Source organism: Clarias gariepinus, chromosome 23, assembly GCF_024256425.1.
Source record: "Clarias gariepinus isolate MV-2021 ecotype Netherlands chromosome 23, CGAR_prim_01v2, whole genome shotgun sequence".
Lineage (NCBI taxonomy): Eukaryota > Metazoa > Chordata > Actinopteri > Siluriformes > Clariidae > Clarias > Clarias gariepinus.
The window spans coordinates 21,515,707-21,543,551 of record NC_071122.1 but is presented as its reverse complement, the minus strand read 5'-3'; the positions used below and the strand labels follow the sequence as shown (position 1 = coordinate 21,543,551).

Genomic DNA, 27,845 nt, shown 5'->3' with positions numbered 1-27,845 from the left:
TAGAGAATAAGAAGTGACTTGGTGAAAATGCGTATGAATAAACGCGCTCTGCAGTCAATATACAGTACATTTATGCCACAGCAACAGCACTTTGCAGGCTTTAGGTGGAGAAAAATCCAAAGGGCACTTAATCATGAGTAGCCTCTCTCTGTCTCTCACCCGCACTGTGCATGAAATTAAACTTTCATGGGATTAGAAATGGATCGTGTGACAAAAAATTGCTCGTGAATACGGAGATATTTATACCAGAGGAAAAAAAAAAAAAACAGCAGGAGGAACTAAATCACTCGCGTTTGCCCTGAAGCTCTCTTCAAGAATAGACTGGCCAGAAGAGGCACTAAAATAGCCACACACACAAATGCGCGCGCACACACACACACACACACACACACACACACACATCCTCAGTTAGTGCGTTAGTCACCTTCCATCAATACAATCCAGTGTGAAGGTAAGACCTAACGCAAGAGCCGTACAAAAATAATTACTAAGAATTTCAAATCCTTTCAGATTATAAAACGTAATTTAACAGCTGCCCCCTTTGAACCTTTTTACACAACAGTGCTGTTGAGTTCTCGATTCTGATCAGAAGGTGTTGATCTGCAGTACAGTTGGTCCGACTGTACGGTTTATATTAACACACTTGTTCTAATACGCTCTTGTTTCTATAGTAACAGAGAATTCACTTGTATGTCAGGTATAAAAAGTATCGTTCTCCGGTGTCACGGTTTAATTAATGAAAATCTGAACTTTGTCACCCGTTAAACGTCACCCCTTAGCATTGCTTTTACAACTGATATAGTAAAGAGCTTTTGACTGGTGTGTGAGATTTCCTCGCCCACTCTCTCCTCCAGCATTACTGAGGATTTAGTCGTTGGGTCTGATGTACCGACTTGGCTTCCGTCATGTGGTACGGTGGCCACTGTGTGTGTGTGTGTGTGTCTGATAGTAAATTACTATCCACGAGTTGTCTGTTTCTATAGTAACCGCAAGGCCAGGCAGGTGTGAGGTAGATCTCAGAGTGAATGAGCTTGTGTGTGCCTGTGTGTGTGTGTGTGTGTAGGTTGGGTGGGGAGGTCTTTACTATCAGCTGATGTAAAGCCTGGAAAGCAAAAGTGATTTGACGCTTACTGTATTCTACTCAGCCATATTAAGAGGAAAACAGTAACAGTGCTGGGCTTAGATAGACAACATAGAGAGCAAGAGAAAAAAAAAAGGAAAGAACAAATCATTACGTTTATTCATTCCAGGCTGGATAGGCAATAAAATTCACCGAGCTGCTTCCTAAGCCGCACATACTGTACTTAGCAGCGTGATGGAAAGGGCTTCAAAATGAGACGAGGAACTGTTTAAGGATAATGTTGATGTTCCACATAGCTGTCCGTTCCATATTAAAGGGATACTCTGATGTTCTTTAGTCTATCTATTGCATCTGTAGTGTGTGTGTGTGTGTGGTCAGAGCTGACAAAACATGTTGGTAGGTTTTCCTTTGCTGAGGAGGGAAAAAAAGCAAGAACACCTGTCTAGTTAAATAATGGAAGTCTAAGGGCAGCTGTTGAGGCATTGATGATGAGAAAAGATTCAGATTTCATGATTTAAAGATTTATAGAACTATATAGAGTCTAGCTTTTTGGATGCGTAGTTTAAAAAAGTGAAATGACAGAATGATAGACTTATTCAGCTTTCATTTCTTTTTACAATCCAGGTGGATTGAGGTCAGGGCCACTCTAATACCTCGACTTTATTGTCCTTAAGCCATTTTGCTACAACTTTCCTTGGGGTCATTGTCCATTTTAGAGAACCATTTGTGATTATGCTTCAACTTTCTGCCTGATGTCTTAATTTATATACATAATATTTCTTCTTCATGATGCCACCTACTGTATTTTGTGAAGTGCACAAGTCCATTCTGGAGCAAAGCGCCCCAACAACATGATGCTGCCATCCCTGTGCTTCACGGTTGGAATGGTATTATTTGGCTTGCAAGTCTTTTCTAGAGAGACCATAGAGAGGGTCACCATGGCCAAACAGTTCAATATTTATTTAATCAGACCAGAGGATATTTCCTCCTAAAGTAAGATCTTTGTTCCTATGTGTAGCTGCAAACTGCAGTCTGGCTTTTTTGGCACTTTTCTTCCTTCCTGAGCAGCGTCAAAGGTTACGTCGATATTGGTCTGGTTTTACTGTGGATATACTGTAGATACTTTTGTACCTGTTTCCTCTAGTGACTAAACAAAGTCCTTTGCTGATGTTCTAAGATTGATTTGTACTTTATGTACCAAAGTTTGCGCCTCCTTCCTAAACATTATGGCGGTTGTGTGGTTCCATGGTGTTTATACTTTCACATCAATCATGGCTCTACAGCCAATCAAGTCAGCTACTTTGCGGCAATGCAAAAGCATTCAACGAAAATTATAATAAACTTGACTTGCAAGTAGTAATATTGTTGCCATGTGACTAGTAAGACAAATGTCAGATTTAAACTATTTAAAATGGTTGGTATTACACTTCTTGTGTATGGGAACACAATCACATGTTCACTGCTAGTCATGTCATGTTGATTCAGGTTGGATTGTAGAGCGTAGGTGGAATTTTTTTTATTAGATCTACGCTCTAAAATCCAATCTGAATCAACAAGACATGACTAGCGGTGAACATGTGATTGTGTTCCCATGTCAGGCCATATTCAACTATGCAACTATGTACACTTGTACTGGAAATTTGTGTAAAACAGAGAGATCAAATTAGCAATTTAGCCGTACCTCAACTAGGTTCATGAGAGCTAACTGGTTACAGCCAAAGGAGGTGGAGCAATTATTTTTCCAGAACACGGTTGGTGGGGCTAGCGACATTAATCATGGTTTATACTAGTTACAGTCGTGGCCAAAAGTTTTGAGAATTACATAAATAATGGAAATTGTCAAAGTTGCTGCTTAAGTTTTTATAAAAGCAATTTGCATATACTCCAGAATGTTATGAAGAGTGATCAGATGAATTGCATAGTCCTTCTTTCAATTAAAATTAACTTAATCCCAAAAAAACCTTTCCACGGCATTTCATTGCTGTCATCAAAGGACCTGCTGAGATCATTTTAGTAATCGTCTTGTAAACTGAGGTGAGAATGTTGACGAGCACAAGGCTGGAGATCATTATGTCAGGCTGATTGGGTTAGAATGGCAGACTTGACATGTTAAAAGGAGGGTGATGCTTGAAATTATTGTTTTTCCATTGTTAACCATGGTGACCTGCAAAGAAATGCGTGCAGCCATCATTACGCTGCATAAAAATGGCTTCACAGGCAAGGATATTGTGGCTACTAAGATTGCACCTAAATTAACAATTTATAGGATCATCAAGAACTTCAAGGAAAAAGGTTCAATTCTTGTTAAGAAGGCTTCAGGGCGTCCAAGAAAGTCCAGCAAGCGCCAGGATCGTCTCCTAAAGAGGATTCAGCTGCGGGATCAGAGCGCCACCAGTGCACAGCTTGCTCAGAAATGGCAGCAGGCAGGTGTGAGCGCGTCTGCACGCACAGTGAGGCGAAGACTTTTGGAAGATGGCCTGGTGTCAAGAAGGGCAGCAAAGAAGCCACTTCTCTCCAAAAAAACATCAGGGATAGATTGCTCTCCTGCAGAAAGTATGGTGAATGGACTGCTGAGGACTGGGGCAAAGTCATATTCTCCGATGAAGCCTCTTTCCGATTGTTTGGGGCATCTGGAAAAAGGCTTGTCCGGAGAAGAAAAGGTGAGCGCTACCAACAGTCCTGTGTCATGCCAACAGTAAAGCATCCTGAGACCATTCATGTGTGGGGTTGCTTCACATCCAAGGGAGTGGGCTCATTCACAGTTTTGCCCCAAAACACAGCCATGAATAAAGAATGGGACCAAAACACCCTCCAACAGCAACTTCTTCCAACAATCCAACAACAGTTTGGTGAAGAATAATGCATTTTCCAGCACGATGGAGCACTGTACCATAAGGCAAAAGTGATAACTAAGTGGCTCGGGGACCAAAACGTTGAAATTTTGGGTCCATGGCCTGGAAGCTCCCCAGATCTTAATCCCATTGAGAACTTGTGGTCAATCCTCAAGAAGGGGGTGGACAAACAAAAACCCACTTATTCTGACAAACTCCAAGAAGTGATTATGAAAGAATGGCTTGCTATCAGTCAGGATTTGGCCCAGAAGTTAATTGAGAGTCCAGTCGAATTGCAGAGGTCCTGAAAAAGAAGGGCCAACACTGCAAATACTGACTCTTTGCATAAATGTCATGTAATTGTCGATAAAAGCCTTTGAAACGTATGAAGTGCTTGTAATTATATTTCAGTACATCACAGAAACAACTGAAACAAAGATCTAAAAGCAGTTTAGCAGCAAACTGTGTGAAAACTAATATTTGTGTCATTCTCAAAACTTTTGGCCACGACTGTACAGTGAAAATAAATACTACACTGCACAAAAGTTGCAGGTTATACTGTACCACATGGATGCCACATGGTTTTTCCAAAGAAAACCAAAACAACTTTCCTTAGAATCCTGGATATTCATTAGAAGCAATTTTCATGCCAATGAGCTTTCTGTTTGTTTATCAGTACAAGGAATTTATATTGAATCTATTCTGAAAGTTATTGCACATATACTTTAGAAACTCTTAAATGTAAAGTGCAAATTTCCAAAGAAAATAAGAAGAAACTCAGATGAATCTCAGAAGGATTTTTCAGTTTACTCTAAGCTCTTTTTTTTTTTTTTTTTTTAAATCACCCATCTGATGTTGCTCCCTGTTGTGTTGATGGCGGATGATAGCCTGAAAGCCACCGCCCCGCTGGTCTTTAATGCACGGCACCGAGTCTTCCCGAAGAGCTCGCTACGACGGAAAGCTAGAGAGGGAGGAGATTTAATTGTTGCGGCCACCGCATTAGTGACTTATCTTTTTATAGTCGTTACGCAAGTCAGCATGAGAGTAATGGCCCTAATGCGACAGCCGGGCAACCATCCGAGGAGACGCAGCCCGGGGGAAGATGATAGAAGAAGAGAAGGATAGATTTAAACTTTATTTTGTGTGTGTGTGTGTGTGTGTGTGTGTGTGTGTGTGTATTTGCGTGTTTGCAAGCAGAACAATCCATATGCATTGACACAGCTTTGTTAGAGACGACCAGATGGTAAGAGAGGTGGACACGTCCGTACTTGTTAACGCATATCAAAGGCTTGGTGTTCATTGTCCCTGCGTTACAAAGGACTGTCGAGCTACAATGTCGTCTGTCATCGCACCAGGTGCTGAATTAAAACAGATGAATTCAGATAGGTTGGGGATTCAGCTTCGTTGAGCATATAGTCCACCAAAGAACTCAAATACCTCATCAGAAAATGTTTACTGTGTATGTGCTGTGCCACTAAAGGTTAATTTTTGGTGGCTTGATCCCCATTAACATTTTTCTCTTTGGTGTATTTCCAACCGTAGGCCCGGTCTTCTATCTTCCACCAACTAATGAAAACATTCAAAGAAGCTTAATCTGCTATTAAGTCTGCTATGATGCAACTTCTGCTTCATTAAAAAATACCTTTCACATTTTATTTTAAAGTTGAAACACCGGCCTCCCAGGAACCCCTTTAATGGCCCAAATATGTGGAAATGGCTGAGGACTGTACAGGGGGATTGACAATAACTCACAGCCGAAATTGTGTGTACAGTTCTCACAGACAGATGTGTCTTCTCCACAAGTTGCCGACAAGTCATCTGTTGATTTTTAAGGATCAGGCGTTCCACTCGTAAAGGACTGCAGTGGGCTTCGACCCCCCTCAGCGTTTTCCTTCATGAGAAATTTCATCACACGTCCCGGTTTGACTTGACCCCTTTTATAAATGGTCATAACAAGTGATACGCCTCTTTGTGTCACGCTGCATCACACAACCTTTTTTTTTTTTTTATATCACAGCAGGCGCTGAAGTGTTTTATTCCTTACGTTTTAAGTGTGTGTGAATTAAGTATTCATTAAGTATTCGCTTCTGGCACCATGAGTCCGTCATTAAGATTTTTTTTTTTTTTTTTTCCCCAAGAATTTTTCACTTAGTCTGAAGAGAAACCCGCAGGGTTAGAATTACATCCATTCTGCTTTTGCTGCACACTACAGCGCGCTACGTTTCCCAAAAGCTTTGCAGCATAATGACAACCATTATGCAGTAGACATTTCTCAGATTTAGACTTGCTCTACCATGTAACGATAACTGCTACTCTTTGAAGAGTGCGACCCAGAGCCCACACTGTGAGCGAGCGGCACCGCACGAGAGTATGAGTCAGCAAGAGAGAGGGTGAGAGTGAGAGAGAGAAAAAGAGCGACTTTAGTCTGGCACGGTCTTTCGGAGTGGGACGCAAAGGTCAAAACATCATCCTGATTTGATTTTGGATTTGTTTACTTCATCTTAAAGCGTACCTCTAGGGCCTGCGTGGAGCGTGTTTTTTTTTTTTCTTTCTTTTTTTCCGAAGCATCTCCTCACATATTGACCCTTCGGTGCACTCTTAATTAATTCTAATCTAAAGTCTGGCACCCATTCCACATACTGTTTTGACTCTGATTATTCATCGAGCTATCGAAAGAAAAGAAACAAAAAAAATCAACTACGAGATATGCTTTTTTTTTTTTTTACACCTAGGATATTTGTAGATGGTGAAAACTGACCCCAGAGAAGTGGGCGTCTCCTCACGCAGAGTGTCAGGTCCTTAATCAGAAAAGCTCGTCTTCTTTTTTTTTAACCTGTTATGACAAACAGAGCAAACGGTGCTTTAGGCGAATAGCAGAGGGCAGCGTGAAATCTGTAATTACTAATTTTCTCGACTCCATTATTAGGTGTTAGACAAGGTCAGCTCTCAGCATGTTAATAATTTGCGTGCTTCGGATGTTTAAAGAGCAGGAAGGTCCTTCTGCAGGTTGTAGTGCTCCTCTTGGCCTTGATTTGGCATGACAGAGAAAGAACAGAAGTGTTGCATTACAGTGATTACGGTCTTGGCTAAAGGAGGAGAAACATAAGTGTATGAGAAGTATATTGGTTATAATTGAATTGAAAAATCTAAGTCACTATGAAGTCATTTATATTTGATATTGCAAGTGTAATATATTCTTCTCTTCTCTTTAGATCAGCAAACAGCAGCTTCAGACGGTAAAGGAACGCTTTCAGGCCTTCTTGAACGGAGATACGCAGATCGTGGCGGACGAGGCATTCATCAACGCCGTCCAGAGCTACTACGAGGTGAGGAGTTTACTAACACATAATATTAAAGCCGTGAGCAAAAGTTTTGAGAATGGCGCAAATATTAATTGCTTCAGTGTTTTTTAGGTCATTTTGTCAGATGTTGCTATGGTACAGTATACTGAAGTATAATTACAAGCATTTCATAAGTGATAAAGGCTTTTATTGAGAATTACTTTAAGTTCAAGAAGTCAATATTGGCAGTGTTGACCCTTCTTTTTTTTCAAGACCTCTGCAATTCACCCTGGGATGCTGTCAATCAACTTCTGAGCCACATCCTTACATAATCAATGCTTGGAGTTTGTTAGAATTTGTGGGTTTTTCTTTGTCCATCCTCCTCTTGAGGATTGAAACACGTTCAGTTCTTAATGGGATTAAGGTCTGGGGAGGTTCCTGGCCATAGACCCATAATTTCCATGTTTTGTTCCCCGAGCCACTTAGTTATCACTTTTATCTTATAGCAAGGTGCTCCATCATGCTGGAAAAGTGCCACCATTAGTCCTGTGTAAAAAAAATAAATAAAGCATCCTCAACCCATTTATCACACAATTTTGTCTAAGAACACAGCAATGAATAAAGAATGGTACAAAAACGTCTTCAGAGAGCAACTTCTCCCAACCATCCAAGAACAGTTTAGTGATGAACAATTCCCCGGTTGGGGGTGGATTGGGGGTTTTGGTTTTTAAGTTGCTGATCAGAATTAAAATTTCGATTTTTTTATATATCACATACTGTACACAACCATAAACAACTTAATATACAGGGAAATGCTTATACGACTATTCGTGACTAAAAATGGAAAAATAAAATAGAATGATTTCACCACAGAAAAAAATTGCACTAGAAGAGTAGAATTAAACAGGATAAAATTTCCAATAAAAAAAACTATTTAAGATTTTTTGATTGAACAATTTGGGATGGAATATTAAATTAACAAATTCTACAGATTTATAAGTGTTATTAAAAATAGAAAGATATAAAACATACACAGAATGTGAAAAGTATAATGATAAACCGAGGAGTATAAAAATATAAAAATGTAGCAGGGTAAAGATATGGTGTGTGTGTGTGTGTGTGGATATGACAGCAGACAGCAGCGGTATGATTGAAACGTGACGTATGAAATGAAATGATGTGTCAGTCAGCAGTAGAAGGTCCCCAGTTCGAGCCGCAGCCAAAACGAGCTGCCAGCGTGGAGTCCTTCCACAAGGTCTGTCACCCTCAACTGCTCAGCTACAAGTGGGCATCGAGCTGGAGAGCAGAGGAGAAATCTTCCATGATGAGCCCTATGACACGTGGACAGACCCTTACCCTTATCCCCAATGTACAGTGCCATGCAGTTACAACCACAAACGTTAATGTATTTTATTGGGATTTTATGTAAAACGGCCTTTCTTTCAACGGTGGCTTCCTTCTCGACACTCTTCCATAAATGCATGCCATGCTTTTCAGATTTGTATTTCTAAAAAAGGTGGAAACCATTTTTCTTTTGTCTTGGTCTGCTGCATATAATCCCAATAAAATACATTTTTACGTTTGTGGTTGTAACATGATAAAATGAGGAAAAGTTCAGGAGGTATGAATACTTTTGCAAGCCACTCTATATAGAACTTATATGTACACACAGCTAAGATTAATTTTACTACTTCTGTGCACTTCCTGTGATCTACTTGGGAGTTACATTATCTGGACTTACATTATCTACAACTAGCCGTAAATATCATACACACACAAACACACACATCCTAATACATGCTGCATAATTGTATGTGTATATACAGCTTTGGAAAAAAATAAGAAACCAATGCAATATTATTCATTTTGTCAGGGTTTGGTTTTGTTTGATAAGCTACTGACAACATTTCTCCCAAATTCTAAATAAAAAATAACATTATTTAAAGTATTTATTTAAAGAAAATGACAACACGTCAACAGATCTTGAATAATGCAAAGAAAACCAGTTCATATTTAATATAAACAATGTTCAGAAATCAGTATTTGGTGGGATATCCGTGATTTGCAATCACGTTTTCATGTGTCTTGGCTTGGTTAACTCTATTCCAAAATTCAAGCTGTTCGGCTTTGCTTTATAGCTTGTGAACATCCATCTTCTTCTTGATCATTCCAGATGTTTTTAATAGGGTTCAGATCTGGAGATTGGTCTGGCCATGACCTGGTCTTCATCCCAAACCCTAACCCTGACCCATGTCCAAACCACCTCAATCTGGCCTCTGTGACTTCCTCCAAAACATCTAACATGGGTTGTCCCTCTGACGGATTCATTCTTGCTCCTGTCCATCCTCTTGTCACTCCCAAGGAGAATCTCAACAACTTCATCTTCTCCTGCCTGTCCCTAACCCTACTGAATAGAACACAATACAAATAATAAAAAAAATCACATATTTGAATTATTTGTTTTTGGAACGTCTTTTCCTTTTTTTTTGGTTTATTTAAATATATATAGAGTAAAAAAAGCATGATTCTCATTAGGCTTTCTTAGTTTCTAATGCTGTTGGACTAACAACATGATTTCAAGTCAATTAAAAATAAAAGATTGTTGTTAACAGAGAGGATTATTTTCTTAACTTAACCACTTGTCTATCAATTGATGAATAACCCGGGATTATACGACCCATTTGTTTATTTTATTTTATTTTATTTTTTTGCGAAAAAGATTTTTTTTCTGCAATGTGCCTTTAGGGGCTCTGTAGTAAAGTGACATCATAATCGCTATGGTGCATTTAAATGTTTTCACTCTCTGTACATGCACTTTTTACTTTTCTCTTTTACATCATTATGTAAGGAACACGACTGCAGTAATTCAGTAATTATTACTTAAGCACTGTAATTAGACATTAGATGATAGACCTACAGCATGTCTTTACCACACATCTGAGTGCATGAGGGACTTGGGAACAAAGGAAGCAAGAGAGAGCAACAGGATGAATAAGAGATGAATGTCAAACCCGGAGGTGCAGAATAAAGAACATCTATTCATCTTTGTCTGTTTTAACACTGAGGTTAGGTCTCCTGCTATGTGTTTTGGTGAGTAGCACAACAAGCCGAGAGCAGCTTTCAGCTGATGTGAAGCCAGTGCCCAGGTGGGCACATCATTAACCTGTAATGTCCATGCTGAGAAACTGCCTCGCTCTGAGCTAGACGTAGAAAAAAAAGAGGTTTCACATTGATGGGAAACACTGCAATCAGCAGCAAAGTGATTGAAGTGAATTTCAAAAGAGGAAAACCTACTGCAATAAAGACGCAGCAACAATTCCCATAGCTGTTCTCTCTAAGAACCTTTTTTTTCTTCCCCTCCTTTCAGAATTGTTTGCTTCCTGTGTATTGTGAACTATGGGTATAATAAATTCGAGTTGGGAATTGAGATAGAGGGGGGAAAAAAAATCAATGTTTCAGAAAGCAGAAACACCGTAGCATTTCAACCCAAAACAAAAATGCCAAACCGTGTGCAAGCACCCAAATCGATTACACGTAGTCTGTAGACCCTAATACAAAACTGACTGTAACACAAAACTTTTTTTCTCTCGATATTCTAGGTGTTTCTGAAGAGTGACCGCGTTTCACGCATGGTCCAGAGCGGCGGCTGCTCGGCCAACGACTCGCGTGAGGTCTTTAAGAAGCACATCGAGAAACGCGTGCGCAGCTTGCCCGAGATCGACGGCCTGAGCAAGGAGACGGTGCTTAGCTCCTGGTTGGCCAAGTTCGACACCATCTACCGTGGTGAGGAGGATCCCCGCAAGCACCAGCAGCGTATTACAGCCAGCGCTGCCTCCGAGCTCATTCTCAGCAAGGACCAGCTGTATGAAATGTTCCAGGGGATCCTCGGCATCAAGAAGTTTGAGCATCAGCTGCTCTACAATGCCTGCCAGGTAAGACGGATAAAACGTGCTACAGTCTGGATGGGTATGGGTGTTTGAAAAAAAATATATACCAGGTATACTTTATTTCTTTGTACGGTTTAGTACAACAAGTACTATTAACATCCAGCCCCGGCTCAAGCTTCTCACCAAAGGAATCAAGAGAGTAATCCATGTGTTGCAGGTTTATTAAGCATCAATCCAACACACAGAACAGAAGCCAAGGTCATAATGAGGGTAATGGACAAGTACAAATACACTCTCAGGGGTCAAAACACAAGAGCTTGTAATGATTGTTAGTTTGAGTTCAACTTATACATGGAAATGCATGAAGCAAATATTGCAGACCAGCCATCCATCTAGGAACCTCTGTAGTCCAGCTAGGGACCGTGGAGACCGATGGAGATTACCATTGTATTTATTCAATTTTTACGACTATGATAGGACCTCTGGGCAACATGTGCACACTACGCCCAATTGGGACCGCCAGTTAGTCAGCTAGTCAGAACCCATTGCAAGATTGAGACCAGGATGGAGATCATATCCTTTTTGATACGAAGCCTTTACTTCCACTTTGTTGGCATCCTTTGTGCATCGTGCCAAGGCTTAGGCTTTATGACGAGTGAAGAGTGGAGGACCTCTTGTTAAAATTTGTGCCGATCCAGAAAAAATATCCAGTACGAGCATCATATAGAAAATATCAGTCAAGACAGAGAACATTTTTAGCAAGAATAATGTCCAAGACAAGTTCAGGTACCAATACTGAAAAATACCAGTCAAAAAAGTCCAAGTCAATACAGAATATCTATTGGGCTCAAACTCATACGGCGATTGTATCAGGTTACACTCGAGGTAGGTGATTCATCAAACGATGATATGTAAACGGGGTCTCCTCTCTATCAGGCTCTCATAGCTATTAGATTTAGATTATGGATGCATGCTCTAGAATTAACGTTTTAATGCTTTGCCTGACAACTGAACAGTCATAGCTTGGAATTTAAACTGCGATCAGAATTCAGGAATCTCAACCATCCAGCAGCTATTGCTCTGTATTCATAAAAATAGTGACTCTCAAGGTCTTACTTCATCCACAAGTGTTGAGTTTCATTTATTGCACAAGTTTGGCGAGTACCTGTGGATTACTTCCATACCCAGGTTTGTGGAACTACCAGTTAGACCAGTAATGCAGCTAAAGCCCTGTTACTTAACAGTGCGTATGGAATAAGTGACAGTGAAAGTCAGATTCACTGGAATTTATTGAGTCATTTCCAGTAAATTGATAACAAAACTCGGTGGTTATGAGCTTCCTCCTCACATTATTGTTTCACTGCTCTTTCCTAGGAATTTTTACACCACAAGCTAGGTTTTAGGCAAAGCTTTGTGTCACGATGAAATCGAACATCACTAATCGAGACACACAGTAGTAAAGGGTATGGGCAGTTCACCAAAAATGCAAAATGCGTTGTTTTTTTTTAACAGTTTGTGCTGCTAAGAGATGTAGGCATCTGCATGCTGGTTCAAATCAGTGAATGCTGGCAGCGAGACGAGTGGAGCAGATGATAGGAGTGGGTAGTGAGCACCAGACATACAGTAATAATACTAGGATAAATTACAGGAGAGAGTTTGAGATTTATAGAAGTGAATTTTTAGCATGCATATCATTAGACGACAGACAATATGATACGATACAATGCGATGCAATAAACTCATGGTGTTCTGGTTTCTTTATGTCTGTGAGTGTTCCTTGGTGCTCTTTTTTTCTTCTTCATCTTGTTGCTTTCTTTCCGAGCATTTACGCAATTGCAGTCGATGGAAAAGCAGAATGAGATGCGTTTTTTTTTTATTGGAACTATAGCAATAGATAGAGTGAAAGAAGTAAGTTACTAAATACATAATCGAAGTGAAAAACTTTTTCATTAAAAACAAAAAATATATATATATACTGTAGTGGCAAGAAACGATGAGCAGGCCCAAGCACCTGTGCCATCGCCACCTGGGTGCACCACACAATCTGTAATGCTTCTAAGCACGCTAAGACCTCTAAAAAGCCTTAAACGCTGATGTCACTGAATAGGGCATAAGTTTAAGGCATCGTGATGTCTGGACGTGTCTTTCTGGTGTGTCCAGCGGCAATGGAGCAGGTGCTTGGGCCCATCATCTTATCATTTTGATTCATACATATTCACAGGTTATACAAACTTAAATAATTATTTTGATTGTGTAAAGCTGCTTTGCGACAATGTCAATTGTTAAAAGCGCTATACAAATAAAATGAATTGAATTGAATAGTGCTTGGGCCCTAATAATAATATTCTTTGGTTTTATAGGAGGATGCTGTCCAGACATAAATATGGCAGCAATCTGGCAACAGTTACAACATTAATCATTAGTGTTGAGGGACGTTACTTTTAAAAGTAACTAATTACATTACAAAATTACTGTTTTTAAAAAGTAACCAGTTACCTTACAGCGTTACTTTCTGATAAAAGTAACTAGTTCGAGTATTTTTCCGTTGCAGAAAATGAAAACTCCTTTGTGATTCCTCATGCATGTTGTTTAAGTCAAGACCTTTATAATTATTCTACCATCATCACTCAGTGAAGTTTGGCTCATAATCTGTTAACTATTAATACCCCTATCTCACCTACGCGGTTTCACGCGGTAGCCGTAAGTACAGTACAGTTTATCATGATTCACCGCGAGTTTTGGCGCTGTGATTAGGTTTCCGTCTTTCCACGCGTTGGTCCTCGCATGGGCACACCGCGTAGGTGAGATACTGTAGGGGTATAACAGCCAGGGGGGGACAACAACAATGAATGAATGTTTGCAATAAGTCTGTGTCACTGCGCGGAAATAGTGGGCAGGTAATTGTACCAATTTATCGTGTCAGTTATAATAACACATACCCCCGTCTCAGGAAGGAGCCATGAAGTGATGCCTACTGTTGTCCAGATGTACATTCAGTAATCCATAAGCGTGATATTTCTGCACTGCTATTGGCTAGGATCACCGTGACGGTTGCACGTGCCATACATATGACAGTGTCTTAATTAGCCATGACTAAAACCCCACTCCTCTATTTGGATGGTAATAGCCCAGTCGCCATGGCAACAGAAGAGTGGTGGGCTGCGCGTCAGAACACCACGAGTGAAATCAGGCGTATTCAGGGTTCATACACACGCATGAGCACACACACACACACACACACACACACACACACACACTGCTTTATAAGAAACACCTGTAGACCTGTAGCTCTGTATGATTATCTTCATCTTATTCTTTCCTACCTTCCTCCTTTTTCTCCTTATTTATTTCCCTTTTCCCACATTTCCTTCCTTTATTCTTCATTAATACATATTTTTCTTCATTTTCATGCTTCCCATATTTTTTCTTTCTGTTTCCTTCTTTTTCTCACAGCTGTTTCATATTGTTCTTTTCCTCCTTCCTTCCTTCCTTCCTTCTTCATTAATACTTTCATTAATTCTTTCTGTTCCTCACCATTTCACTTTATTTATTAATTCATTCTTCACTTTTCATTGAATTAGTTTTTTTATGCTTCCTTTCCCTAAGTTTTTCCTTTCCATATTTTTTCTTTTTTCTACATCCGTTTTTTGATATAATTATTTTCTTCATTCCTCTTTTCTTTCCCTCCTTCTCCCCTTCCATATTAATGTTCTTCTTTCATTTTCATCCGTCTTTCATTACTCTCTACTAGCCCCACTTCCGTCCTTCCTTCCATTCTTCCTTCCTTCCTTCCTTCCTTCCTTATTTACAGTACTTCCTTTCATCCACCCTTTCTTCCTTCTTCCTTCCTTCTTCATTAACACTCGGCTTTCTTCCCCTTCTTTCTGTTCCTCACCATTTCACTTCATTTGTTCATTCCTTTGGTACTTTTCATTATATTTGTTCTTTTTTTCATGCGTCCCTTCTCTTATTTTAGCCTTTCCGTGTTTTCTTCTTTTTTTCCGCCAGCTGTTTTGCACCCTTCCCTCCTAGTCTCTATCATTCTCACTGAGCGTGCGTTACACACATGTTTGTTCGTGTCCCTGAGCGCTCACATGCTAAACAGCTTTCCAGCGGGCGTTCGCTGTCTCCCAGATGGAGGGACTCTAATCTGATATATCGACTGTTTCCCGAGGGTGTGTCTCGATGTTAGCTGAGCACCAGCTCCTGACTGACAGGTAATTAAAACCGAGGCAGAACACGCTAGAAAACACTCCAGCCCCGTGATGCTGACAAACAGCGTGTGTGTGATTCATTTCCTTCCCTGTGGCTTGGAAGAAGAAGAAAACAAAACAACAACGCACACACCGTCATATACAACAAGTGGTATCGTTGACTCTCCTGCTTATAAGATCATCATTCACTATGAGAAAGCTGTCCTTGACATTTATTTATTCACCATGTTAAATGTGAAGAATGCTTATTGTGGCACGTGGGGCGCTGTGTGAAAATGCCCATCATTACAAATACCATCAAGTTTAACATAACTCTTTATTCCCAGCTTCTCTCAACTTTTCTCTATGAAGTCGTATTCAAGGTCGCATCCATAAGTTCATCCAAAAGATTAGAATCTCATACATTGCACAAGTTTGCTCGCTTTTAAGAAGGCAAAGCTTTGTGTCATGATGAAATTGAACATCTCAAAACTGTCAATAACTCTGGCACACAATGTTTCCATCAAACATCAAACGTTGGGACGCACAGTAGTGGAGAATACGGGCACAGAAAATTCAAACTGTTTTCTTAGAATGTGATAGTAAGACATGTGATGGTGTGAGAGAAACTAATTTTCTCAGACACCTTTTTAGACAGAAGTGTTCTCTTAATCATGAACACAATGGGTGACTTATCATGAAATTTCTGGTGAATGAAGGTGTAAAAACCGGTTCATTTACAGAAGGACAGAACGGCGATGAGACCTTTAGCCGCAGTAAAATAATTGAATAGTGCTAATGTTTTAAAGAAGGTTGTACTGTACTCTACGTCCGTAAGTGACAAGGTGGCTCGGAGCACACTGCAGTCATCCCATGAACATTCAGCTAGTGGAATGTTCTCTTTTGAAATCGACGGATATAAAGATAAAAGATTATATCAGTATCTGTCTATGGGAACGGTACAGGAACTTGGCTAGTAGTTATTGCTATGTATTCTCTGTACAGTCCTGACCTCGCTACAAGCCATTTCTATGTTTAGGCTGTTAGAGGATTTCCTGGGAGGCCGGCGTTTCAGACATTAAGCAGGCAGTCTGATCATGGCTCCAACATACAGTACTGAGAAAACTTTCTATCTTTATGGTATCCAAGCACTAGTAAAACGCTGGGATAAGTGCATTAGTGTAGCAGGGGTTTATATAGAGAAATGAAGTTTTCTGTGTTCTGTTATTCTTCAAAATTAAAAGGCCTAGTTTGTCTTAGACATCTGTGATCATGAGCAAACAGCTGGGCTGAAGCAGCCGAGCAGACACAGCTTAGCACGCTAGGAGAAATGTGTCCATGAGTTTTTATTTTATCCTGCATATGTGTGTGTGTGTGTGTGTGTGTGTGCATAGATACAGGAGCAGGATGTTTATCGGTAACCCCTCCTGTGAAACAAACCTTTAAGATATACTGTACTCGGTGTGACACACAAATGGCAAACAAAACACAACTTTCTTCATCCTTGGCACTTGTCGGACTACGGGTGCATCGCTTTGATTAATGTCTTCTCTCCAGTAATGACGGCTGTGTTACAGGAGCAAATTAGATTCCGTGCATTTTGCGCAGGATGTGCAGCCTGGCACGGGTGTGTTCGAATCTGATGCGAGGGTGTTTTCTGGCCTGCTGAGATATATCACGCTGACACTGCTGGTACACACCCTGTCCCAATTAGCTAACTGAAACAAAAAGTCCTTCTACTCTGCATGCACAAGCTTCTACTAAATGTATTCTGAAATCAAACATGCTACAGCGTGCTGCTCAGATAAGTGGTTCAGTTCAATTACATTTTATTTCAGTTTTGTAATAATAAAGAGTGTCACAAAGCAGCTTGAAATCCAGGTGTAGATTTAAATGGATCAGCGGGGAGGGGAAAAAATAAAAACATTCCATGAGATGACGTGAGAAGAAACAGACTTTCAAAATTGAGGCGACAACAAATCATTACTGCATTATACAGTACGATGGGATGTAACTGTAAATAAAAAAATTTTTTGGAACAGCTGATATTATTTAATTGGACGCAAAAAAAAATTGCAGGTGCAAGAGCACAAGTGATATCACAGCATTCATCCTTAGTAACTGCCCCTCAAATGATGACTCAGGTAAAATGAGTAGAAGATGGAAAAAATAGGAAATATTAAACAGGCTTATCTTTATGTTAAACTTGTTAAATAGATTTACGCAAATTTACAAATAGCAAAAATATGGTATCAGTGCTAAAAGAAAGGTGCTGACTCACCTACAGGAGATGAAAACTTAATTTTCAACAAAATGATTATATAACACCATTTTATTTTTCATAATACTTAATGCTTATCATCTCCCACTTCATGCTTTGTTTTTGTAAATATACTGTACATACACATCTATATTTATCAGATGAAAAAGAAACATATTTGCTAAATACAATTTCATGCCCTTTGATGTCTGTAGTGTCCGGAACGTTTTTGAATTCAAATCTTTCAACAGTCTTAACTGTCATTCAGATGGAACTTGGTTGATTTAGATTTCACATAAAAAGACATAAACCTAAAAAAAGGGTATTTTCAGTGTTATAAAATGCAAAATTGTTATGATATTACGATTTAACATGGTTAGGGACACTACAGATTTTTACAGGTCAAAGACGGCAGGTCAGTGCATAGAAATGAATGCTTATTGAATAGGCAAACGGATAACTTCAAACGGCTGAAACGCCGGCCTTCCAGGAACTCCTTTAATGACCCAAACATGTGGAGCGAGCTCAGGACTGTACGGGCGATGTGGCAATAACTCCCAGCCTAATTCCTGTAACAACTCTCCGAATGTCCACTGCAGAAAGCTCTGACCGACACCAACCACGTAATATTCTGCTGCGCTAAGAGTCAAGAATCACCGTACTGTGCTCGAAGTCTGATGTAAATGTCAAACAGTTTAATGCATTCATTCACCAGAAATGTCATTTCAAGTCCCCGATTGACTTGAACGTCGCTCATACTAATACTATTTCCTTCATACTAATAAAAAGCAAGATTATGGATTCCATCAGGGAATAGTTCATCACATTTACATTTCATTTAGGTACAGTATTTGTTCCTGATGCCCTTATCCAGGGCATAACTTTTTTTTTTTTTTTTTTATCTCATTATACATCTGTCCAACAGGGACAACTGGACACAGGTCCTGGATTGACTTGAACACTCCTTGTAATATAATAAAAAGCAGGATTTTATATTCATTCAAGGGACATCTCAATAAAAAGTCTCAGTTTGACTTGAACGTCCCTCGTACTGTTAAAAAAAGCTAAATTATGGATTCATTCAAAGAACATCTCTTCAAAAGTCCAGGTTTGACTTGAACGCCCCCTTGTACTATAATAAAAAGCAAGATTGTGGATTCATTTAAGGGACATTTCATGACAAGTCCCGGACTGACTTGAACATCCCTCGTAATGTAATAACTTGCAAGATTATGGATATAAAATAATTTATAGTCACGCTATTAATCAATCAACAAAAAGACACGGGTGCATTAATGCGGCGGTTCGATAGCCTCTAAGCGTTTCACAAATTCTCCAGTATTGCTTTATCAAATATTTATGTGGTGCTAATGATTGTTTTATGTACATAATTTTGTACCATACACTATGTACACTATGTACCATAAGTACCCTTCAAATATAGTGTTCCTATTTTTTTGTTTAGAGAATTACATTATCCTGTAATGTACAGTAATACCGCAGGGTGTTAACATTACTACATTTTTTAACCTGAGACATGGAAGGTCTCTCCATTGCAATAACAGAAAATATTAATAATTACATTTTCATTTTAATTATAACTACAGTGGGTATGACCTGTCGCTCATGCTTTAGCTGTTTGTGTAACGGTGTTGTAGTATCTTATCTCAGTATCTTTATTTTTTAAAAGCAGTGTTTTCATTTCATAGATTTCCCATAATGCACCGCACTGTGTTCAGGAACACTCGTCACTTCTCTTTAAAAGGTCTCAGAAGTGTGTTTTGAAAGCTTGTGACGCAAGCACATGGTCAACTGTGTTTATTGATTTTACATATCCGTTTGTTTGTGTGTGTGTGTGTGTGTTAGTGTGTGACAGCACTCTGGCTTTTTACTGGCGAATGCATTTCACTATAATTGCAGCACAGAGCATGTTTAAATGTGTGTGTGTGTGTTTGAGAGAGAGAGAGAGAGTGAGAGATAAAGGGAAAGAATGAGAGACATAGTGTGTGTGTGTGTGTGTGTGTGTGTGTGTGTGTGCGCACGTGTGCATGTGCCCATTAGAAAGAACCTGAACGCCCTTTGTCTGGCCTCTTCCGGTCGTCATGGAGACGGTAAACACGCAGGGCTTTTATTCATCCTTTCTTCTTCATCAGCTGTTCTTCATGTGAATATATTACAGGCTAACTTCATGTCCTCTTTCACTGCATCCATAAATCTTAGACCATCTCTTTGGTCTTCCTCTAGACCTCCTGCCTGGCAGTTCCAACCTCAGCATCTTTCTACCAAAATTCTCACAATCTCTCCTCTGAGCATGTCCAAACCACCTCAATCCAGCCTCTCTGATTTTATCTCCAAAACATCTAACATGGGTTGTTCCTCTGATAAAATCATTCTATCCATCCTTGTCACTCCCAAAGAGAACCTTAACATCTTCACCTCTGCTACCCTCAACTCTGCCTCCTGTCTTTTTTTCAGTGCCACTGTCTCTAAGCCGTAGAGCATCGCTGGTCTCACCACTGTCTTGAACACTCTCAGACATCCTTTTCTTTCACTCTCACTGATACTCTTTTGTCACATAACACACCTGACACTTTTCACCTCCCATTTCAACCTGACAGTACCCGCCTCTTCACCTCCTTTCCACACTATCCATTGCTCTGGACCGTTGACCCTAAGTACTTAAAGTCCTGCACCTTCTTTACCTCTGCTCCCTGTAGCCTTACCGTTCCACTTAGGTTCCTCTCACACACATGTATTCTGTCTTGCTACGACTAACCTACATTCCTCTGATTTTCAGAGCGTACCTCCACCTCTCTAGATTTTGCTCCACCTGTTCCCTGCTCTCGCTACAAAGCACAATGTCATCTACAAACATCATTGTCCATGGAGACTCCTGTCTAACCTCATCTGTTATCCTGTCCATCACCATAGCAAACAAGAAGCCGATCCTGGATGCAGACCCACCTTCACCTTGAACTCTTCTGTCACACCTACGGCACATCTCGCCGCTGTCTTACAGCTCTCATACTGTACATGTCCTGCACCACTCTAACATACTTCTCTGCCACTCCAGACGTCCTCATACAATACCACAGCTCCTCTCTCGACACTCTCTCATCATTCCCATCTCTATCTTTTTGCCTCGCCAACCTGTACAGATCCCCCCTTACTGTCCAACCTGGCATACGCTCTTTGTTCATATGCTCTTTGTTTGGCCTTTGCCACCTCTACCTTCAGCTTACGCTGCATCCCCCTGTACTCCTGTCTACTCTCTTTAGTCCTCTCAGTGTCCCACTTTTTCTTAGCTAAACTCTTTCCCTTTATACACTCATGGACTTCCTCGTTCCACCACCAAGTCTCTTTGTCCACTTTTCCCTTTCCTGATGATACACCGAGTACCCTCCTACCTGTCCCCCTGATCACATTAGCCGTAGTTGTCCAGTTAACTGGAAGCACCCCCTGACCACCCAGAGCCTGTCTCAACTGCACAACATTCTTCCTTTTTTCAACTTCCACCACTTTGTCCTCTGCTTTACTTTTCATGAGTTTTGGGGGTTTACAGAATCTTAATAAAAACAGAACCTTAAACAAATATATTTTTATATACACACCACAAGTCACACGTCAAGTTTAAGTTTGGACACGCCTTCTAATTCCATTGTCTTTCCTGTTTATTTCCCCGTTCCATCATGGTGCTTGATGGGTTTTGCAAACACACTTGACACAATACTGTTCTTACAAGAACTGTTCCAGAGCAGATGATCTGATCTTTGTGTCTTAAAATAACAACTGACTGTTGTTGCTGTTGGTGTTGTTACTTAATTACTAAATGCCATATGTTTTTTCATAGTTTAAAAAACAAACAAACTGTATTTTTCTTGAATGTAGAAACTTTTGAATGGTACTGTGATACTGTATATGGTTTGATTGCCACCGATGTGCAGGTTCTCTCCGTGCTTGGTAGGTTTCCTCCAGGTACTCTGGTTTCCTCCTACAGTCTAAGGACATGCTGATTAGGCTAATTGGGTAGTCTCTGACGGATTGGCACCCTGTTTATGATAAGCGGTATAAGAATTAATGTGCATATAAACAAACAAAAACAAACAAATAAACAAATAAACAAACAAATAAATACATAAATAAAGAAATGAATGTGGATATAAATAAATAAATATTGAGAGAGAGAGAGCGAGAGCATATTTCCATCACTAGATGACTGGACTGGTGTCTCATCCAGGGTGTGTTCCTACTGTACCTTATGGGATCGGCCACGGACCCACGCTGGTGTTTACTGATTAGGTCAGGTTCATTCACTTTTGAAGAGAGATATCTTAAAGGTACAGAAAGCATACAATTTGTGGCTAGTCTCTTTAGACTCAGGAGGCGTGGCCTAAAGTCTAAAGGTGGAAGTTTATGTGATTGATTTTATTTATTTATTTATTTTATTTGACCAACTTTGCTACCTTACTAATTATACTACAGTAATTAAATAATTAATTGTAGTTTCAGGTATGTTTCAGCTTATAAACTGTATGGAGGGCGTTCAAGTCAAACCGGGACTTTTAAATTCTGGTAAACAAAGCTGCAAAACCGATTACAATTTGTAAACTTCCATCATTCACGTAAGATTTCAAGTTGGGTTACTGTTCGGTTCAAGTTCGGACCTGTTCCTTAAAAAATCGACAGATGACTTGTCGCTAACTTGCAGAAGAGAAGCATCTGTCAGTGGGAACTGTACACACAACCATTCACCATACATCCTCCGTACAGTCTTGACCTCGCTGCAAGGCATTTCTACATGATTGGACCATTAGTGGAGTTCCTTGGAGGCCAGTGTTTCAGACAGGAAGCAGGAAGTCTGATAATTGCTTCGGCGTTCTGAGAAAACTACCGTGATGGTATGAAGGAAAAGAGTTATAAATTATAATAACAAACAACAGAGCATGTTACAGAACTACAGTAATCTATTTACTGTTGGTGATCAGGATCATGATTTATATTCGTTGGCCATGACTCCGGGTGAGGGTGTGTATTCATCAAGAGCTTAATTTGCTGTGTGTTTGTGTTTGTGTGTGTGTGTGTGTGTGTGTGTGAGAGAGAGAGAGATGATTGCATTACCTGGGCCAAGCAGCATCTCATAACTGTAGAAGATAAATGTCTGAAGGCTATAGAGAATTATCCAGGGTGATTGAAGAGGAGCCGCACTTTGCCTTGTGTGTGTGTGTGTGTGTGTGTGTGTGTGTGTTGATACAGACCAAAGTCGCATACATTCACACCCTTCAATCTTCAACATGCTGTCTCTATTTCTCTCTGACACACACACACACACACACACACACAAACACAGACGGAGCGTCTCTGCTTCTGTTTCTGTCTTTTCTTGTCAGTGTCTGTGCTAATTGCATTCGTTAAAAAGTAATTAAAGACAGCTGAAGACAAAGCATATAGAATTTCATTAACACTCCTCATCGCTTCATGTCTTTCTCTATGTCTCTGTCTCTGTCTCTCTCTCTCTCTCTCTCTTTTGGCTGAGTGTGGTAATGAAATTGAAATGCACATCTGCACTGCAACTGAAACAGGGCTGTAAACACTTTCGATATTAAACCAGGACAAGTGCAGGAGAGGTTGCATGTCCAGGCTGGATTACAGCTGGATTAAGAACAAATCAGTGTAATGACACCCTGAGCAGAGTGCAGCAGGCGGGGACGGGAGATCATCGTGAGTCTTATAATATGTCTGCAAATGCAGTATTTTCTAAAAACGATTCTAGATGTTACTACGTTACTTCAGTGTGCTTGTGAGCACTTTATGTTCCGGTATTCTTCAGTTCGGACGAGGTGGTATGAAAAAGTTCAAGGTATCAAAGAGGCCAACAGATAGCGGCACTTGCCACAGTAGCTGGAATTCTGCCACAGAGACAAACAAAAACAAACAAACACGCAAACAGATAAATAAATATCTATAACCAAATAATATTTATAACCATGCTAGAACCATTTATAACCATGCTAGAACCATGTCTTCTAACTCCTACTAAACAAACAAACAAACAAACAAACAAACAAATCAATAAATTATAAAGCTCCTCCTCTTACTACTACAACTATGAATGAATGAATGAATGAACCTACTATCGCTTCCAAAACAACAAACAAACAGATAAAACAATTATAACGATGCTAGTTCCATGTCTTCTACAATTATTACCACTAAACAGACAAATAAACAAACAAATCAATAAATTATAATGCTACTGCTACGATAACTATGAATGAAAGTATGAAGGAATCACAAGAATGCTAGTACCATGACCTCTACTATGACTGCTACTGAACAAACAAACAAGTAATTAAAGAAATGATCATTTAACTACTACTATTTCAACTGAGAAACAAATCAATAAATTATAATGCGATTACTACTATGAATAAAAGAATAAATAAATGAAGGAACCTACAAACACTTCTTCTGATACAAACAAACAAATAAATTATAACAATGCTAGTACCATGTATTCTACTACTACTATTACTACTAAACAAATAAACAATAAACAAACAAGTCAACAAATAAATGATAATGCAGCTACTACTGAAACAAACAAACAAGCTAACAAATAAATACATTATAATGCTACTACTGTACTTACTACCTCACTACCACTATCCTACTATTACTATCACTAAACAAACAAACAAACAAACACGTAAATGAATAAACAACAATGCAGTAAAACAAACCACCCAACAAACAAAAAAATCCATTAAAATGTTACTACTACTATGAATGAATAAATGAATAAATGAATGAACATACTATCACTTCTTCTAGTTCAAAAGCAAGCAAACAAATAAACAAATTAATACATGATTATAAAACTACCACCTCTACCACGACAACAAGCAAGCAAACAAATACAGAGGGGCAAAAAAGGATTTAGTCAGCCACCAATTGTGCAAGTTCTCCCACTTAAAAAGATGAGAGAGGCCTGTAATTTTCATCATAGGTATACCTCAACTATGAGAGACAGAATAAGAAAGAAAAATTCCAGACCTCTCTCATCTTTTTAAGTGGGAGAACTTGCACAAACTAAACCCTTTTTTGCCCCACTGTAACAATACCACTGCCACGTCTAGGACTTTCACTACTCCTACTCCTACTCCTACTCCTAACCTCTAATGAGTAAAAAGAATATAAAGACTGTGATGTAAAATTGTTGTTTGAGTTGGGAAATAAAAAAACAAAACAAACAGCAAACAAAAGAATACATTACTGAGACAAAAATGTGTACAGTATTTAAATTAAACATAATGATGAACTGAAAAACATTTGTGGAAATCCCAGGAGGGAGAACGTGTACAGAGAAAGAGAAAAGATGAGGAAGAAAAATGAGACATGCAGGGTGCGAGAGAGAGAGAGAGAAAAGGAGGAAAGATTGAGTTTACTGTAAGAGAAAAAACAACACTGACGTGTAAAGGAAAGGCAGAGGAAGACAGATGGTGGCATGGTGAAGAGACAGCGGGCACAAAAGAGGAGCCGAGATATGGCTGATAAAGAGCAGACAAGAGCAAACAATAGGGCAAGGTGAATGTACAGTATGTGTGTGTGTGTGTGTGTGTATTGTCTTAATGTACCACTCTTGTTGGTCTCCAACTGATTATCTTTACTGGTATTACTGTCATAATCCACGGCATCTTCCTCCATATTCACAGCCTCATAATAGCCAGGGTTTCCCCCGGGCCTTCACGCCAACGCTCGGTCTAAAGATGTGATCTTTTACTGTATTTTCAGCTCGAGCCAAGAAACACTGATTACACCGAATGTCATCTCGTGAAATCGTATCTTTTATCATACACGCAGATGTTCTGCTGATACTTTCTCCATAAGAATGATGTCCTCATGAAGACACCCTGAACTAGAGTACTGCTAAAAATGAAAACTTTACCGCATCAGCATGTACGCATTTTTTTTGCTGTATATTGAGCATTCTCTTTAAAAGTGGTTTGTTATCACTATTACAATTTGCATCACATTCAGAGATTATTCTCGTCATATTGTGAGGATTTAAAAGTCACGGTGACACAATCAATGCAGGCAGCGCTCTAACGGTGACACATCGCAGACTCATGACTCGGTTCGAATACAGTGTATGTCGAGGCATATTGCAGTCGCAATGTGTAGGAATATACTGTAGTCAGAACATGCATTTTTTTTCTCTTCTTTTTCGCACATATGGTGCAGCGTTAGATTCTGAGTAACAAAGTTCAACTGGCATCGTTTAAAGTAGCACTTCAGTAACACTTAAGTCCTATACATTGGCACCGTACGATGGTGCGAGCGTACCCCTTTATACCGTGAGAGGCGTACGACGCGAGGATAATGTGCCATTATTAAAACTGCGAAGACGTTTTGCAGACGCCCACGCGTTGGCGTCTTGCTGGTATGTTTGTGCCTTTAGAAAGAGAGAGAGAGTGAGAGAATGTGTATAGCGAAAAAGACAGAGAAAGAGAGTGTGTTCACATGTATGTGGGCATCCTTAGGGCAGAGTGTAGGAGTTTGGCTTGATCAACGCTGGCTTTACCCCAGCTGGTGACATGAAAGGGGACGTTAGAGTTATCGCGTCTACAGATGGCCATCCGCCCAAGCACAAAGCCGTGTGGCCAACTACTTTAGCTCGTCCAAAATGCGTACTGACACAAGTATCGCACCTCTGCCCCGCCCATTTGGGGATGAACGTTTCAGACTATTTTAAGTTTTACACCTTTTGTTTCACACTCAAATCCTTTTATCTTCTCATTATTAGCGGCGGGATTTGAACCTGGCTGGGAATCAAACCCGGACCCTGGAGGTGCAAGGCGACAGTACTAACCACTAAGCCACTGCGCAACCCCTGTAGTTTTATTCTTAATTCATAAAAAGAAGACTGAAATATCCCATTTACAGAAGTATTCCAACCCTTTTACAACTCAATCGGAGTCCATCTGTCTAATTGAATTCATTTTATATAATTACGTTAATAAATTGTCATGTCAGATTGAAATGGTGTATGTCAGAATGAATACAGAGCCGTGAAGTCGTAGAGAAGTATTGTACCTGCAGACCTGTGAAACAGAATTGCGTCAAGACACAGATTTGAGGAAGGATACAAGAAAATTTCTGGAGCATTAAAAGTACTCAAGAGCACAGCTGCCTCCATCGTTCTCAAACGGGAGAGATTTGGAACAACCAACAGTCTTTAACAATTTTCACCGATTGATCAGAGAAGAATGGGGTTGGTCAGAGAGGTAACCAGGGACCCAAGGGTCACTGTAAATGAGATCCTGAGTTCCCTTGAGGAAATGGGAGAACCTTACAGAGGGCCAACCATCACTGCTGCACTCCACCAATCAGGCCTGTAGGGTAGAAGAAGCCATTCCTCACCAAAAGGCACAGGACAGCCAGCTGGGACTCATGAAGCACTTTGAACAAAATCATCTGGTCTGCTGACAAAAAGAGTAAAATATTTGGAATTCATTTAGTACCTTGACATGAACTTAATTTAAACTATCCCAACAGTCAAACACGGAGGTGGATGGTTTTTTTCTGTTACTGGGAGACTAATCAGAATAGAATGGAAAAACACTTACTTACTCACACACTCATCATCTACACCATTTTATCCTGTATACAGGGTCGCGGGGGCCTGGAACCAGTCCATTTTAGGGCACACACATACACACACTCATTTACACAATACAGGCAATTTGGGAACGCCAGTTAGTCTAATCTGTATGTCTTTGGACTGTGGGAGGAAACCAGAGTACCTAGAGGAAACCCATCAAACACAGGGAGAACATGCAACCTTCATGTACACGGACGCCGAGGCAGGAATCAAACCCAGAGCCTGGAGGTGCGAGGCCACAGCACATATACAGAAAAATAAAGACCTATCCTGAGTGAAAACCTTCTCCAGAGTGCTCAGGATCTCAGGGTGGCACGACGGTTTAGAGTTCGACAAGACAATCACCCGAAGCATACCGCCAAGAAAAAAGAGGCGTGGCTTCATAACAACTCTGTGAAAGACCTGTAGCGGCCCAGCTAAAGTCTCTAGCATCTGAAAATCGCCGTGCATCAACATTACGCATCTAACCTGGTTGAGCTTGAATGATTCTGCCAAACATAATGGAAGAAAGGTGTGTCAAGCTTGTAGCATCATTCAGAAGCAGACTTGATGCCATCATTGCTTCCAAAGCTGGTTTAATCACGGAAGTACTAGTGATGAATGCATATATAAAGGAGTTATCTTAGGCTTTATTGTTTTATAAATATAAAA

General features: G+C 39.9%; 1 protein-coding gene across 2 annotated transcripts in view; it reads left to right on the top strand.

Moving 5' to 3' along the window:
• The window catches only part of cadpsa (Ca2+-dependent activator protein for secretion a), a 127,993-nt gene that overhangs the window by 21,592 nt on the left and 78,556 nt on the right, over window positions 1–27,845 (top strand). For both annotated transcript variants that reach the window (XM_053483686.1, XM_053483687.1), the window contains exons 2-3: window positions 7,125–7,238; window positions 10,793–11,125. In XM_053483686.1, coding sequence (XP_053339661.1) covers window positions 7,125–7,238; window positions 10,793–11,125 — 447 coding nt within the window. The remainder of the gene's footprint in view (window positions 1–7,124; window positions 7,239–10,792; window positions 11,126–27,845) is intronic.